The sequence below is a fragment of the Cornus florida genome, unplaced genomic scaffold (assembly GCF_030987335.1).
Source record: "Cornus florida cultivar Cherokee Brave unplaced genomic scaffold, ASM3098733v1 CherokeeBrave_3.0.0_Hap2_Chr10, whole genome shotgun sequence".
In the NCBI taxonomy this organism is placed as follows: domain Eukaryota; kingdom Viridiplantae; phylum Streptophyta; class Magnoliopsida; order Cornales; family Cornaceae; genus Cornus; species Cornus florida.
This window is the reverse complement of record NW_026775580.1, coordinates 98,703,299-98,719,795: the sequence shown is the minus strand read 5'-3', so window position 1 is coordinate 98,719,795 and position 16,497 is coordinate 98,703,299. Positions and strand designations below refer to the sequence as shown.

At 33.0% G+C, this 16,497-nt stretch overlaps 1 protein-coding gene and 1 non-coding gene across 4 annotated transcripts; both read left to right on the top strand.

Annotated features, from left to right (window-relative positions):
• Positions 1-5,681: 5,681 nt before the first annotated feature.
• Positions 5,682-14,232, top strand: LOC132276250 (putative ABC transporter C family member 15). Of its 3 annotated transcripts, XM_059777596.1 has the most exons (13): positions 5,682-5,831; positions 5,958-6,872; positions 6,956-8,385; positions 8,478-8,564; positions 8,656-9,258; positions 9,357-9,521; positions 9,801-10,095; positions 10,457-10,977; positions 11,071-11,134; positions 11,270-11,509; positions 11,791-12,437; positions 12,525-12,994; positions 13,300-14,232. In XM_059777596.1, the coding sequence occupies exons 2-11, from the start codon at positions 6,044-6,046 to the stop codon at positions 11,907-11,909; spliced, it is 4,353 nt and encodes a 1,450-aa protein (XP_059633579.1). In that variant the 5' UTR covers positions 5,682-5,831; positions 5,958-6,043; the 3' UTR covers positions 11,910-12,437; positions 12,525-12,994; positions 13,300-14,232. The 3 variants fall into 3 exon arrangements, with proteins under 3 accessions (XP_059633579.1, XP_059633580.1, XP_059633578.1); XM_059777597.1 differs by having other exon boundaries at positions 5,682-5,794; positions 11,791-12,994; XM_059777595.1 differs by having other exon boundaries at positions 11,791-12,994.
• TRNAV-AAC (transfer RNA valine (anticodon AAC)) lies at positions 14,070-14,143 on the top strand. Its single transcript has one exon. It is a non-coding gene; the product is annotated as a tRNA-Val (tRNA).
• Positions 14,233-16,497: the final 2,265 nt, after the last annotated feature.

The following is a 16,497-nucleotide window of genomic DNA, read 5'->3' as shown; positions in this document are numbered from 1 at the left end:
GACGACATGCAGGTATTTTTTTTATTATTATTTTTTGTAAATAAGGAATATTCTAAACACGGAAGCAAAGTGTCACGGGCGTGACCTAACCTCTACAGACGGGGGTGACAAAAGGGTGCGTTATGATTATTTTGGGGATATTATAAAAAGTTGACTGAAACAAAAGATTCCTGCAGTCAAAGTCGTTGAAATCATAAAACAATCTCTTATTAATAGTAATATGTTATCTATTTAACAATTGTAATCAACACGTGTATCAAGATATTTATGGGACACAATCTAATCTTATCTATTTAATAATTGTAATCAACACGTATGTCAAGGGACACAATCATCAACCGACATGTTCGCAAGTGTCTTGATGGTCGTAAATGTTTTGATAGTGAGGTGGGTTAGTAATTTTGATAAATTTTAGAATAATTATTTATATTTATTAGTCTAATTTTTAATACTTCTTCTTTACGTAATATTTTTACTCATTATTTTAAAAAATGTGTTAAAAACACTCTCATTCTTTTAAAATTGTTCGGAGCACCCTCAATCATAAAATAATATTTTAATATATGTGTTTGTCCTTTTATTCTTTCGCAAAATGCCTAAGAGGGTATGTATACTAATAATTTCATAATATAAGGATACACATTAACTATATTTAATCCACTTCTAAGAATTTTCTCTCACATTTTAGAGAAATTTCTCTCTATATATTTCTGCTAACAATGTATTTTCTCTCAAAAAAAAAAAAAATTTGTTGTCACAGTTGTCAAATTAATGTACGGTATATTATATGGAATTAAAACCTCAATTCCTTTTATAATTATAAAAAAAAATCCAATTATATTTTAATATAATTATAATTTTTCGTTAAATATATAATTAAAAAATTAAATTAAAGATACTATTTCATTATATATAAACAATAAACATTTAATTTTTTAAACTTTTAAATTTACAATAAATTTTCACACACACACATATATAATTCTTTACATAGCAACAAATGGGTGTTAAATCTTTATTGAAAAAAAAAAAAGAAAAAGGAAGAAGTTCAATAACCAACCATCATCATACTATTCAAATCGCGATAAAATGACGTTCTCAATTAAATCTAATAGTAAAAATCAAAAGATTCAAAACAATAATAGTTTATAAATTACAAAAAACACCCCTATAGAGTACTAATCACATACTTCATGTGCTAAATGACCATTTTCGTCAGTTCATAAAATGAAGTATTTTAAAATAATATGTAAAATGTGTATATAAGGGTAATTTAGTCAAATTATAATTTAAAAGTTTCAGAACGGACAAATTTACACCAAATTAAAACTTTATGAGTATTTTTTATACACAAAAAGTGTAATATGCATTGTGAATATATTATAGGGATGTTTTTTATACTCAACAGTCCGACCCATATATATATATATACACACACACACGAATTTGAATCAACGTTGGACAGCTAGCTTGGATGGCGGTACCATTCCTAGCCCTCAGTGATTTCTTATTTTATTTATATATATACACGAATTTGAATCAACATTGGACAGCTAGCTTGGATGGTGGTACCATTCCTAGCCCTCATTGATTTCTTATTTTATTTATTTAAGTAGCAACTAGACCTGACATTGAGGACCATAGGTTAAAGAAATTGAAATAAGTGGAATAGTCCTGTGTTAGCTTTAACTTTATTCGTGTCTTGTACTGGGCAAGCGACAAACACAGCTCTACAGTGCGTTTGCTTTTACCATCCCCATGAATGCCGTGCCTCGTCCGTTCAAGGAAAGGTTAATTTTTGCAGACCAATACGCTCAAACCCATATGATGGTCATCCTTCTCAATGCTACACCAACTATCTACCATTGTCCTTTACATCCAGAATTCAGGAATCTAAATATACCGAATCACTCATGTGACACTGTTTGGTTGCCCAGAAAAGTTGCCCTCCAAGATCTCCAAATCTGGTCTACGTCAGGGTTTTACTGCATCAAATATGCATGCCATTAGAAGTTAAAATTATATATGATCTAACCAAATATTTATTAGTCCAAAAAGTTAAGAGTGACGTAAACTCAATACCCCGTGGCATAGTGGGGTTGGGACAGATCTCGAAGGTAATTCTTCCAAATTTTGTCACTATTAACTTTAATGGTGCATGTATGACCGGGGAAAAAAAAAAAAAAAAAAATGACTTACATGGTGATACACGTATTCCAAAAAAAAAAAAAAAAACTCTGAATAATGTGGGTGTACTGTATTTGATTTCAGCTTGGGTGCCATCCCTACACTTGAGCATTTCAGTGCTCTCAAAAGTCAAAACCAATGCAGACATTAATGCCATTCCAAGTGTCTCTCTACTGGCACAAATGTAGTAATAAATGGAGAACCTACAAAATGCAACATATGAAAAAGAAAACAGTTTTTTTTTTATTTTTTTTTTTTTAAGTGTCCAAAGGACTTTTAGTTTAATGTATGATATCTCCACGAAGACGAAAAGTGTGTATAAGGGTGAAAAAGTGTCTTTAATGACATAATCTCTCCAATGTAAAATGTGTGAGAATAAGTGCAGGAAAGTTGTTTAATAATATGGAGCTCATTGTGGCGCTTCACAAATATACTTAAAACTTTATTTCTTATTTTAGTAAATATAATGACAAAGTACTCTTTTAGTATTTTATGTTAATTATGAAAGTTTTTTATTCCCGTTTTGTTTGCATGCGATTTTTTCACTCTGTGTTTATGTTTTCTTTTCCGAATCAAATGGAAAAGAAATTGAGTTCCCGGTTTGCTGCTACAGAACAATCAAGAAAAAGAAAAAAATAAATAAAGATATGATTTGCAAAAAAAATTAGACTAAAAAGATTCTGTGTGAAGTACAAAACTAAATCATAGATACACCCCCAAAAAAGTACAAATCCTTTTATGTAAAAGTATCTCCGACAACCTCTTAGATGGACTCTCAAACTCAAAATATAACAAATGGATGAAAATAAGGCACTGGCCCCTCAAAAGTTCTCTCATATTTTGATATTCTTAAATGTATTCTCAATTATAACAACTTTCAAATGGCCTCTCAAACTCAAAATATAAATATAGTAAGTTGATAAAAATAGGCATTTCAATGGACTTTCTTAGAAGACCTCTCATATTTTGAGATTGTAAAAAGTTGCTAAAATGAAAATAAGGTACTTTAATGGACTCTCAAAATATGGATGGTTGTGTTAAAAAATAGTATTTTAAATAAAATGGATCATTGAAGTAGAATTACAAAAGTATAATATTTTTATACCGTAACTCTTTTCAAAATATATTTGATATGAAAATATAATATTTTGCATTGGGGATGCTTAAACGGGCATAATTTTAGTGAATGACACCAGGAAAGGCCGTGTGGATGCAGACGTGGAGCTGGAGAAGTTGCTCTGCCCGAAGAAAAAAAGGACCTTTGGCTGCTCCAAGTGGCAGCGGGGTGGCGAGGGTGCTGAACCAGTGGTGGCTACTGTCTCCACCGTTGTTGTTTCTTTAGTCTTTTACTTTTTTGTACTAAAAATCTTGTAGGTATTGGATTTGGATACAATTTTAATTATTAAAAAATTATTATTCTTTAGCAACAAGCCTGAAACTCATTTTCTTTTTTGTTTGATTAAATATAAGTACTTTTTAACATTTAGATGAAGTTAAGGTTTAATGAGAGTTCAAAAACAAAACACCATAGTAAACAAATTACAACACAAGAGAAAAGAGACGTAGAATTTTGATAATTGTTAAATACAAAAAGGGTAGTATGATAATTATATTTTATTAAAATGAGTAAGTGGAGTGTAAGTATTGTCTTACTTTTGAGCTATAGGCACATCTCAATTAATATTCACACTTTAATTACGCACTTCTCAATTAATATTGACATTGTAAAAATAATAATAATAATATTGAACTCTAATTTTCTTTTTCTTTTTTATGAATTTTTTTTAGAGTCCAAATTGTGGGTGGAGAAGTTCTTTAAAGTAGTAGGTTAATGATTTGCATCAACGATTTTAAATTGGTAATCACTAATACCGGAACTATATTTTTTATTTTTTTTATTAAAAATTATTTAGAATTCAAATTGTGAATGGAAATTGACGATGGTAACCAGGCCATCCCATCATTCCACTCTCACACGCACATAATATATAGGATAACTAATTTTGAAAATATCCTCCACAAACTTCTCTTTTGTTAAAATTAACGTAAATTCCCCACCGGAGATTGGACCATAAAATTATCACGCCCTTAAATATTTTATTACCCAACAAAACTACTAAATCCTCCAAAATCAAGTTTTGATCTAGAAAATCACCGAAAATCACAAAATCCCAAAGACACACAATTCCAAGTTATTACTCTTTCCTTCTCTGTATATATGCACACACCCTAATAATCTTCATTTAGTCCCTTTTCTTTCTTAATATATATATTTATTATTTTGGTAAATTTCTTTCCGTATATTTATTTTTATTTTGGTAAATTTCTCTGTGTTTATATGCACATTTAGTCCTAATAGGCGGCAAAAACCCAAACACAAGTAAAGAGAGAAAGATGAGAATAGAAAGGCAGAGGAGAGACTTATTGCAGAGAGAGAAAGATAAGGCACTAAATCTTGGAGAGAGAGTGTTTTCAACCTCTGTTGAAATCTTGCAGAGAGAAAAATAATTTGCAGAGCAGAGAGAGAAAGATAAGGCACTAAATCTTGGAGAGAGAGTGTTTTCAACCTCTGTTGAAATCTTGCAGAGAGAAAAATAATTTGCAACCTCTGCAAATTCGCAGATCTTTTCTAGACCCCAGAGTTTCAGATGGGTAGTTTAGTAATTTCAGATGCTAAAGAGGAGGTGTTTCAGTAATTTTGACAGATATTTAATGGTCCGTCACACACAATGGAGGTCCGTGTATGGTATTCAGATGCTAAAGAGGAGGTGTTTCAGTAATTTTGACAAATATTTAATGGTCCGTCACACACAATGGAGGTCCGTGTATGGTATTTTCAAAATTAAGAGAGTAATAATTCCGAAACAGGAGAGGAGGTCCCAGTAATTATGGCAAACCATAAAGGAGGTTTGTGTAAATTTTCCACCCAAATTGATTCTCTCACTCGTCGTTTTACTTCAATCAAACCCTAAATCTTATATACAAAACACGTAGATACATATACATATATATTTATATCTATTTACCATATATTCTTCTGTTTTTCAAAATTAAGAGAGTAATAATTCCGAAACAGGAGAGGAGGTCCCAGTAATTATGGCAAACCATAAAGGAGGTTTGTGTAAATTTTCCACCCAAATTGATTCTCTCACTCGTCGTTTTACTTCAATCAAACCCTAAATCTTATATACAAAACACGTAGATACATATACATATATATTTATATCTATTTACCATATATTCTTCTGTTTTTAATTATTCTATTGAAATAACAAAATATCAAATATATATATATATGAGAACATGCATGAAGACATTAGTCTGAAAAAATTGACAGCCTTACTCCAGAGATAAACTTAAATACCAATTCTAAAGATTCTGGTCCCATTAATATTCTTTTTTATGTGTATAATATGTACACAAATTAAACATAGTGTGACAAAAGGTATATTGTTCACTATTCTACACTGATAGAGGGTTCTGACGATTGTGACTGTTATATTGTTATTATATATATAATCCACGAGCACCAAATCACAAACCATCCCATTTGTAAAGCTCGGACCATTTCTCTCTCACGTTACGTGTTGTCTTCATACCTTCACAGGTCTGCAATACTCAAACTGACTCAATTCTGTTTCTAGGTATACTTTTCTCATTTAATTCTTTTAATTCTTAATTTTACAACCTGTAAAATCAAATGGGTTTTTGTTTTTTGTTTTGTGTTTATTTTAATTATTACTGTTACATTAATAGATTTGTTCTTACAGGTCCAAGTGTCTGTAACTTCTCAGTTCTTCAAACTTTCGGCTTGGGTGAGAATTGGATTGAACTAGGGTTCTATAAATTTTTGCAGATGGATATCTCTGTAAAGCTTTTGAATGTGGTATTTTTCTTGGTGTTACTGACATGGGTTTTGGTGGACATTTTGAATCGAAGAAAGGTTAGCGATGAACAGTTAAAAATTGGAGCAAGTGAGAGAAGATCTACAGTTTTTACTAAGATTACGTTTCTTTCTAATGTCATACTCTCCTCCATCTATATGGGTTTTTGTCTGTATGAATTTTGGGATTCTAGAACCATCAGATTAGACACTCTCTTCTCAGCTCTAACTTGGATTTTAGCTAGTGTCATTGTAGTCTACTCAAAGAACAAAATTCTAACACAATACAAAACCTGGCCTTTAGTCCTCATTCTCTGGTGGGTCTGTTCTTGCATTTGCAATTTACTTCTTGTCTCTCTTCACCTCATAACCTATTTTAAATCGATCGATGTGCCAAATTTTCTGCTAGAAGCTAACATTGTTGATTTTGTTTCCTCCCCATTGTTGATTCTTCTCGGTTTCAATGCTCTGCCTATTAGTTATAGCAAGAAAGATAGTGATATCGAACATTCTTTACTTCAAAAAGAGGTAAAAAACCAATCTAAGAACGCTGATGCGTTTACTAGTGCTGGTATTTGGACCCAACTCACTTTCCAATGGCTCAACCCTCTCTTCAAGACGGGTCGAATTCAAAAACTTGAATTACCACACATACCTTCTATTCCTCAATCCGAAACAGCTGATCAAGCTTCTTCTTCGTTGGAAGAATCACTTCGGAAACAGAAAGCTGGAGCTTCTTTATTGCCAAAAGCCATAGTCCTTGCCATCTGGGGTTCCTTGGCTATTAATGCAGTTTTTGCAGGTAACTCTGTTCTCAATCACTTTTCATTTTAAGATTCAAATTAGATGAATTTACATGCTTTTGTTGGAATTGTTTTTTTATAGGAGTTTGTACAGTTTCTTCATACATTGGTCCCTTGCTTATTACAAACTTTGTGGATTTCTTATCGGGGAAGCACGAAAATTCAAGCTGGAACCATGGACTAATTCTTGCATTCATCTTCTTCTTCACAAAGACAGTGGAATCACTGTCTCAGAGACATTGGTACTTTGGTGCCAATCGTATTGGTATACGAGTTCGTGCAGCTCTCATGGTATTGATATACAAGAAGTCTTTGTCAATCAAGTATGGTGGCATGAGTAATGGTAAAATTATAAATTTCATCACTGTGGACGTAGAGAGGATCGGAGACTTCTGCTGGTACATTAATGGAATTTGGTTGCTTCCGGTTCAGGTCCTTTTGGCCCTGATGATTCTATACAAAAACCTTGGTGCTGCCCCTTCAATTGCTGCTCTTTTGGCCACAATCTTGGTGATGGTTAGCAACACTCCTTTGGCCAACATGCAAGAAGGGCTTCACACCAAGATTATGGAAGCCAGGGACTCAAGAATCAAAGCTACTTCAGAGACTCTGAAGAGCATGAGAGTCTTGAAGTTGCATTCTTGGGAATCCACTTTCATGAAGAAGCTCCTTCAACTTAGGGAGACTGAGAGAAGTTGGTTGAAGAGATACCTTTACACATGCTCGGCAGTGGCCTTTCTCTTTTGGGCTTCACCAACTTTAATTTCAGTTGTCACCTTTGGTGTTTGCATTGTATTGAGAACACCATTGACATCAGGTACAGTTCTCTCAGCTCTAGCAACTTTTCGAATTCTACAGGAACCCATTTATAACCTGCCAGAGCTCATCTCCATGATAGCTCAAACAAAGGTCTCAATTGATCGACTACAAGAGTTCATCAAAGAAGAACATCAAAGGATGTCACTACAGTATGACAATCCAAAAGCATCCGATGTTGCATTTGAAATTGGGACCGGGGAATATGCTTGGGAAGCATGTGATTCAACTTCAAAAAAACCGACAATCAAAATAACTGAGAAAATAAAAATAATGAAAGGATGCAAGGTTGCAATATGTGGCTCAGTTGGCTCTGGCAAATCAAGCCTACTATGTAGCATACTTGGTGAGATTCCTAGGATTTCTGGGGCTGGTATTGAAGTTTATGGATCAAAAGCATTTGTCCCACAGAGTGCTTGGATTCAATCAGGCACTGTCAGAGAAAATGTGCTGTTTGGCAAGCAAATGAACAAGGCTATCTATGAGGATGTGTTGCAGGCATGTGCTTTGAACCAAGATATTGAGACCTGGGTTGATAGAGATTTGTGTGTGGTGGGAGAGAGAGGGATGAACTTAAGCGGAGGACAAAAGCAGAGGATTCAATTGGCAAGGGCAATCTACAGTGATTCAGATGTTTATTTCCTAGATGATCCTTTCAGTGCTGTTGATGCACATACTGGGGCTCATCTGTTCGAGGCAAGCAACATCTTTGCATCTTCTCACTGTAAATCAAACACCATGTATTATGTGCTATTGGATATCCTGTGAACTTAAATATTTTTTTGCAGAATTGTCTGAAGAATCTCTTGTCCTCGAAGACGGTTATTTATGCCACTCATCAGTTAGAATTTTTAGATGCTGCAGACCTTGTTCTGGTAAGTTAGTAGGCTTCTTGCTATGTTTCTGAAGCACTTAAGGTAGTCATTTTTTTTAATACCTCTAACTTCTGTATGCATATTTCCTTAGGTAATGAAAGATGGAAGGATCACTCAATCAGGAAAATTTGAAGAATTGAATTCAGATCCGGATGGCGAACTTGTTAGACATATGGCTGCTCACAGTAAATCTTTAAACCAAGTGAACAGTCCTCATAAACACAAATTCTCCACCAACAAATACTGCCAAAGCAATCAAATTGAAGTTGCAGAAGAGAAACTTGAAATCCCCAGCGCAAGTGACAGACTCTCGGAGAGAACATATGAAGAAGAAACAGAAACTGGTCGGGTGAAATGGAGTGTTTACTCGAGCTTTGTCACTGCTGCATACAAAGGAGCTCTTGTTCCACTTATCCTTCTCTGCCAGGTCCTCTTCCAGGCACTGCAAATGGGAAGTAATTACTGGATTGCTTGGGCAACAGAAGAGAAGGGAAAGGTCAGCAAAGGACAGATGATTGGAATATTTGTTTTGCTGTCTGGTGGAAGCTCCTTCTTCATACTGGGGAGGGCTGTTTTGCTGTCAACCATTGCTATTGAAACTGCTCAGCGCCTCTTCCTCGGCATGATCAAATCTGTTTTTCGAGCACCAATATCATTCTTTGACGGCACACCTTCAAGCAGAATTCTCAACCGGGTCAGTATTTTAGTTATATCCGACTTCATTAGTGCTTTTATTTTCTTTTATTTTTGCATCATCAAGATTAAACTGAACTTGATTGTTTTTCCTTACAGTCTTCTACGGATCAGAGCATAGTGGACACAGACATTCCCTACAGATTAGCTGGATTAGCATTTGCACTTATTCAGCTGTTAAGCATTATTATCCTAATGTCCCAGATTGCTTGGCAGGTCTCCTTTCTCTTCCTCGCCATCATTGCAATCTCTGTTTGGTATCAGGCAAGAAAAAATTCCATCTTGAATTTCTCTTCCATTTTTTAACAGTTTCACTTTATAAAACTAAGTCACTATGAAGAAAGGAATTGTGATAATATAGTTTACAAGTCTCACAAATGAATAAAGATCAAGTGTGCAATTATGTTTTAAATAGGATATCCAACACTTTAAGATTAAAATCGGAAGGATGACACTTATTCTATAAATATGCCACATGCACTGGCATGTTTCTTCTTTATTGATTTTATTGCTCAAATGCTGAAGCATGTTATATTTTTGCAGGCTTATTACATTACCACTGCAAGGGAACTATCCAGGATGGTTGGGATCCGAAAAGCCCCAATCCTTCATCATTTCTCGGAATCCATCACTGGCGCAGCAACAATTCGGTGCTTCAGTCAGCAGGATCGCTTCTTGAAGAAAAATCAAAGTCTCATTGATGATTACTCCCGTGTTGCCTTCCACAACTCTGCCACCATGGAATGGCTTTCTGTTAGAATCAACTTTCTCTTCAACCTTGTCTTTTTCCTTGTTCTTGTTATCTTGGTGAACCTCCCAAGGTCGGCCATTGACCCAAGTAAGCTGCTACTCTATTTCAACTGTATTTAAATCCATAATGAGGATTAGTGATTACATATTTGTTGATCGAGAAAATAAGGAACCCTGAAAATGGGTTCCATGTACATGGAAATGGAATGGCTTCATTTGTATTTTTCATATATGAATATAGAGACTTTCGATGCATAGAGAAAATTGAATGGGTTCCAAGTACATGGAAATGGAATGGCTTCATTTTCATTTTACTTATATGCATATAGAGACTGTAGATATGGAAACATAGAGACTTTATTGGTAAAACAATGTTTTGGTTGTGATTTTTGTTTGTGAGGGCTTTAGATATTGAATCTGCACTAATGGACTGGTTGATCTGATTGCAGGCTTGGCAGGACTTGCAGCTACTTATGGTTTGAACCTAAATGTTCTCCAGGCATGGGTTATTTGGAACCTATGCAACGTCGAGAACAAAATGATCTCAGTGGAACGAATCCTTCAGTTCACTAAAATACCGAGTGAAGCTCCGCTTGTTATTGAAGAATGCAGACCAGAACCTGAATGGCCAATGAATGGAAGAATTGAACTCCAGAACCTCCATGTCCAATATAACCCTGCTCTCCCTAGAGTTCTCAAAGGAATCACTTGCACCTTCCCAGCTAGAAAGAAAATTGGCGTTGTTGGCAGAACAGGGAGTGGAAAGTCCACTCTAATCCAAGCTCTCTTCAGGGTAGTGGAGCCTGCAGAAGGACAGATTCTGATTGACGGATTAGATATTTCAAAGATTGGATTACAGGATTTGAGGTCTAGGCTGAGTATAATCCCACAAGACCCAACATTGTTTCAAGGCACCATGAGGACTAATCTTGATCCTCTACAACGTCATTCAGATCATGAAATCTGGGAGGTATGAATCAGAAATTTTGTTTTTTAGTTCTTGATTTTTTTCTTTTTAAATCATATGGAGATTAACTTGTATTGAAATAAATCAATGTGTCAGGTTCTTTACAAATGTCAACTTGCAGAGATAGTGAGGCAGGATGAAAGACTTCTTGATGCACCAGGTATGAAAGCATAAAATATATATGACAATGAGGAGCAGAGAAGCCACTGCCCTCCTCCCAAAAAAAGAAAAAAAAGAGCAAGTTGTCTATAAATTGATTTGATTGGTTATACTGACAACTTTGGAAATTTTGCAGTTGCAGAAGATGGAGAAAACTGGAGCGTTGGTCAGAGGCAGCTCGTATGCCTGGCCAGGATACTGCTTCAGAGGAGGAGAATATTGGTTTTGGACGAGGCCACAGCTTCAGTTGATACAGCAACAGACAATTTGATTCAGAAGACAATAAGAGAAGAAACAAGTGAATGCACAGTCATTACAGTGGCTCATCGCATACCTACTGTCATTGACAACGATCTAGTTCTGGTTCTTGATGAAGGTAAGGATGAGAAATCCAACAACAACAATAAAAAGATTAACACACTTTTTACATTATAAGGAGAGAATTATTAGCAAACATATTTTTAGCTGAGACTCTTAGATTGGCCTTTGATCAAGTACGCACAATTTTGATTTTGGTGAAACTCAGTAGGCATAAACCAGCTATAAAACAACATGAGTATAATGGTAATATCAACAGGAACAAAATTCGCTAATTAATTTATGACTACTGTAGGTAAATAGATTGAATTGCTTATCAGTACTATTATATTAATGCAGGCAAGGTTGTTGAGTATGACTCACCAAATCAATTGCTCGAGGACAATTCTTCTGCTTTCTCAAAGCTGGTAATGGAATTTTCAAGGAGATCATCCAACAGTATTCGTCATTGCGCGTAAAAGAAGACGTGACATTGAATTTGTACAGTCGATAACTTGGGGGTATGGAAATGGAACAATATATAAAGAATATACAGTTAAAATTGTGAATCATCACAACATTACATAACAATGCAATACATCTGTTAGATTTATAGTCAAATCAATTCTATCTGTAAAAAGTATTCTTTCAGTGAGATTAGTGGTTGAATATGTATGATCTCCTCAACTAGCTCGCATATGTACATTCTCAATGTGAAAATTGTAGAGGTTATGAACTTGCGCCAGGTGCATGCCAGTCCTATATTATTTATGCACTATGAATGGGTTTTAGTTAAGAATAACATCTTCATAATCATATTGAAATGAAGCTGAGACTATGAACTTGAACATCAATTATAATTTAAAAATAATAAACAAGCAGGTACTAGCTTACAGGATTCGAGGTCTAGGCTGAGTATAATCCCACAAGACCCAACACTGTTTTGAGGCACCATGAGGACTAATCTTGATCCTCTACAACATCATTCAGATCATGAAATCTGGGAGGTAGAATCATTGTTTTTAGGTCTTGATTTTTTGTTTATTTCAAATCATATGGAGACTAACTTATGTTGAAATGAATCAATGTGTCAGGTTCTTAACAAATGTCAACTTGCTGAGATAGTGAGGCATGATGAAAGACATCTTGATGCACCAGGCATGAAAGCATAAAATATACAAAAATGAGAAGCAGAGAAGCCTCCCCTACCCCCTCATTCCTCTGAAAAAAAAGGAAAAGGAAAGAGCAGGTGGTCTATAAATGGTTCGATTGCTTATACTGAAAATTTTGGAAATTTTGCAGTGGCAGAAGATGGAGAAAATTGGAGTGTTGGGCAGAGGCAGCTCGTATGCTTCAGAGGATAAGAATATTGGTTCTGGACGAAGCCACTGCTTCAGTTGATCCAACAACAGATAATTTGATTTACAGAAGAAAAAAAAACAACAGATAATTTGATTTAGAAGACGATAAGAGAAGAAATTAACAAGCAGATGCACAGTCATGACAGTGGCCCATCGCATACCTACTGTCATTGACAACAACCTAGTTTTGGTTCTTCATGAAGGTAAGGATTAAAATTGCAACAACAACAACAACAAAAAGATTGACAGACTTTTTACTTTATAAGGTTTATATTGAAAATTTTATGGAACTTCAGAGATAAATATTAGCATACATATTCTCAGCTATGACTTTTAGATTGGCCTTTGATAACTATGCACAATCCTTGTTTTGGTTAAACCTGTGTATAAACTAGCTATAAAACATGAGTAAATGCTATTATCAATAGGAATTAAGGTCATTTATTCATTTTGGACTACTTTAGTGAAATAGATTGAATTGCTTATCAGTGCTATTATATTAATGCAGGTAAGGGTGTTGAGTATGCTCGCCAAATCAGTTGTTCAAGGACACAATTCTTCTGCTTTCTCAACGTTGGTAATGGAATTTACAAGGTGATCATCCGACAGCAATCGTCATTGGGAGTAAAAGACAGACAAGAAAGGTTTCAACAGTAATCGTCATTGTACAGTCGATAACTTAGGTATGGAAATGGAAGCTCCTGAGCAGCTCCGATCCCCAACTTGAATAACTTCAACAATAGTGACAAGAATTGCAAGATCCCAATATACTAAAGAATATACAGTTCCTGTTTCAATTTTCTGGAATACTTGACTAACATGAAAGGTATAGATTATAGTTGTGATCTAAATTATTCATTCCAATTGTTCTGATCAGCAATGCATTTGCCAAAACAGTTTAAATTGTGAATCATCAAAACATTAGGTAACAATGCAATAGATCTGTTAGCTTGATATTCAAATCAATTCTATCTGCAGAAGTAATGTTTCAGTGAGATTAATGGTTGAATATGCATGATCTCCTCAAAAAAGCCAAACCGTCCGTCTCTTTATGCTTTTGTATACATACATTTGAGGGGCAAATTAGTCCTATTTGTGGGACTCATAAGGAAGGAAGACTTTGGCTTTGGCATCTGACTTTGAACCAATGGCCCTAACTTTCTGGGGCATTTGCTTATGGTAATTTCTTGCACACCAAAATAGTTATGTTGAAGAAAAAGTGTTAAAAAAGAGTGTTTTATTGTTTATTTTTATATTTTCTGAAAACGCTGAACCAAAGGTGTCGTGGTGTAGTTGGTTATCACGTTAGTCTAACACACTGAAGGTCTCCGGTTCGAATCCTGGCGACGCCATATTTAATGATACATGTGAAAAAATATCGTCGGCTGTCACGCTGGTCAAACCTTTTTGACAAAATTAATAATAATAAAATTTTCACATATTCTATGGTTTCTGGTTGGTGCACATACAATTTTACATTAATTTTCCAAGTCAATTCAATCACTCTGGGATCTAAGAGCATCTACAAAGCAAAATGTTATTTTTTCATATCAAAGTTATATTTTTAGATGAGATACAATGTCAAAATAAAATTATGCTCCAATGATACATTTCATGTATGTTATTTGGAGTATATTATTTTCATCCACCTGCTATATTTTGAGAAACTGTATGAGAAAAAAAGAAATTTTTCAAAAAAATTTAAAAACTGCTATATGTGGCAATACTTTTAACAATCTCAAAATATGAGAGATCTTTTGAGAGTTTATTGAAGTGTATTATTTTCATACATGTTATATTTTGATTTTGAAAGGTTAGGACATTGGAGAAGTTCTTCAGAATGTAAAAATTTGTAATATCTAGAATAATTAATTTATTTTTTTACAATAAAAATAAAAATGAAATTGATTTGTAGTTGAATTGAACATTCTAATTTTAAAATTCTTCCAAAACTTTGATTGAAGTTTGATTAATGTATGTCATATAATAAGTACAACCGAGTATTTAAGAATTAATGTAACACACTTGAAACTTAGTTCGTAGACTGTGAGGGTAATGGTGCCACCACCTCCTTCTCACTAAAACAATTTTAAAACCTTCTTCATTAAAATGACGTTGTTTTATACTTTAAATTTCATTACTTATAAAAGATTGATTTTTTTTATTTAGTTAATTAATGAAGATCTTCTTTTAGATTTTGATTTTCACTCCACGCTCGAGACAGGAGTTTAAAGAGAGAAGGTATGTTTTGTTTAGTTTTTCAAAACTTTTAAAAACATAAAATTATTTTTGGAGAACTATAAAATATGTTTATTTGAAAATAGATTTTTTTTAATTAAATTTTAAAATTTTGATAAACAAAAAAGTTTTTTTTTTATAATTTTTAATTCTTTTAAAATAAAAAAACTACTGTAAAATAAGTTAACCAAGTTTACCCTAACAATTTCTTTCCAACAGATTTTTTAAACTAAATCTTTAAAAAAATGATAAAAAAAAAAAAAAGTTTTTTATAATTTTTAATTCTTTTAAAATAAAAAACTATTGTAAAATAAGTGAACCAAATTTAACCTCGCAACTTATTTCCAGTCGTTTCTTTCGACTCGGGAATGAATGCAAAAGGAAATTTTGATTTGACAGTCCATGGTAGCCAAATTTTCCTTATCACGACTATGACTTTTGTTTTCTTTTCTTTTTGTTTTTAACAATTTTATTTCCTTAAGACATGTCAATCTTTGCATGATGGTTACATGATTTACGCATCCTAACCTTCTAGACTATTCCTTTCGAATATTCTATTATCGCCTTAAATGACTACAGGAAAGTGTTGATATAAAGAACGGTAATGTGCAAAACAAAACCCTTTTTGACAATGTCTAAATTTAGAAATAATTCTTTTGATCTATGTTTTGTGTATAAATTTTTTTAAATTATCATATTTAATTGTAAAATATTTCATTATCTTACATATTTAAATGATTATAATAACATTTCTTATTAAATTACAACTAATATATTTTTCTTGTTAAAATAAATTATGAAAAAAATTCATACTAATTTGATGAAATATTTTTCATTAAATTTGTATAAGTTTACTTTTAATTTTTTAAATTAATTATTTAAATAAAAAAATTTGAAACAATTTAAATAATTTCTTATTTTCATGAATATATTGCATTAAAAATAAAATATTTTTTATTTACGTAATTTATTAATTTTTCATTAATATTGTTTGAAAAAGAAGATATTTTTTTATACTAAATTTTTTTAAAGTGAGTATAATAAGTTTTATTATAATAAGTTAATCATTTTAGAAAATAATAGTTACAAATTTTTTTTTTTTTTTTATGTTTATAGTCAGTCGAGGCTAATTATAAAATTAAGGTAAATAGTATAATTAATATTTAAATAATAAAAAATGATAAATTTAATAATAATGAGTAAAATAATCTTTTGTGATGAGTTTGTCTTTAATTGTAACAAATCAATAATTTAAAAAAATAATTTTTAATTCAGCGATTAATTACAAAAAATCAATAATTAGGCATTTTTTTGCACTTTACCCTGCAAAGAATTATAACGAACATAGAAAATTTTGAGATCCCAAATTATTTTCCAAAAACAAAAGTATGTACTGTATTACTTAGAATAGTAAAGGCTTGAATAAATCTGATCCGTCCGATCACAAATACTGTACGGTTGAGATCGC

What these genes read in the sequence shown, in the direction of transcription:
- LOC132276250 (XM_059777597.1), top strand. Translation starts at nt 6,044, where the DNA reads ATGGATATCTCTGTAAAGCTTTTGAATGTGGTATTTTTCTTGGTGTTA. An exon ending in ATGCTGCAGACCTTGTTCTG is followed by an intron (nt 8,565 to 8,655) that starts GTAAGTTAGTAG and finishes ATATTTCCTTAG; the next exon opens with GTAATGAAAGATGGAAGGAT. An exon ending in CAATCTCTGTTTGGTATCAG is followed by an intron (nt 9,522 to 9,800) that starts GCAAGAAAAAAT and finishes ATATTTTTGCAG; the next exon opens with GCTTATTACATTACCACTGC.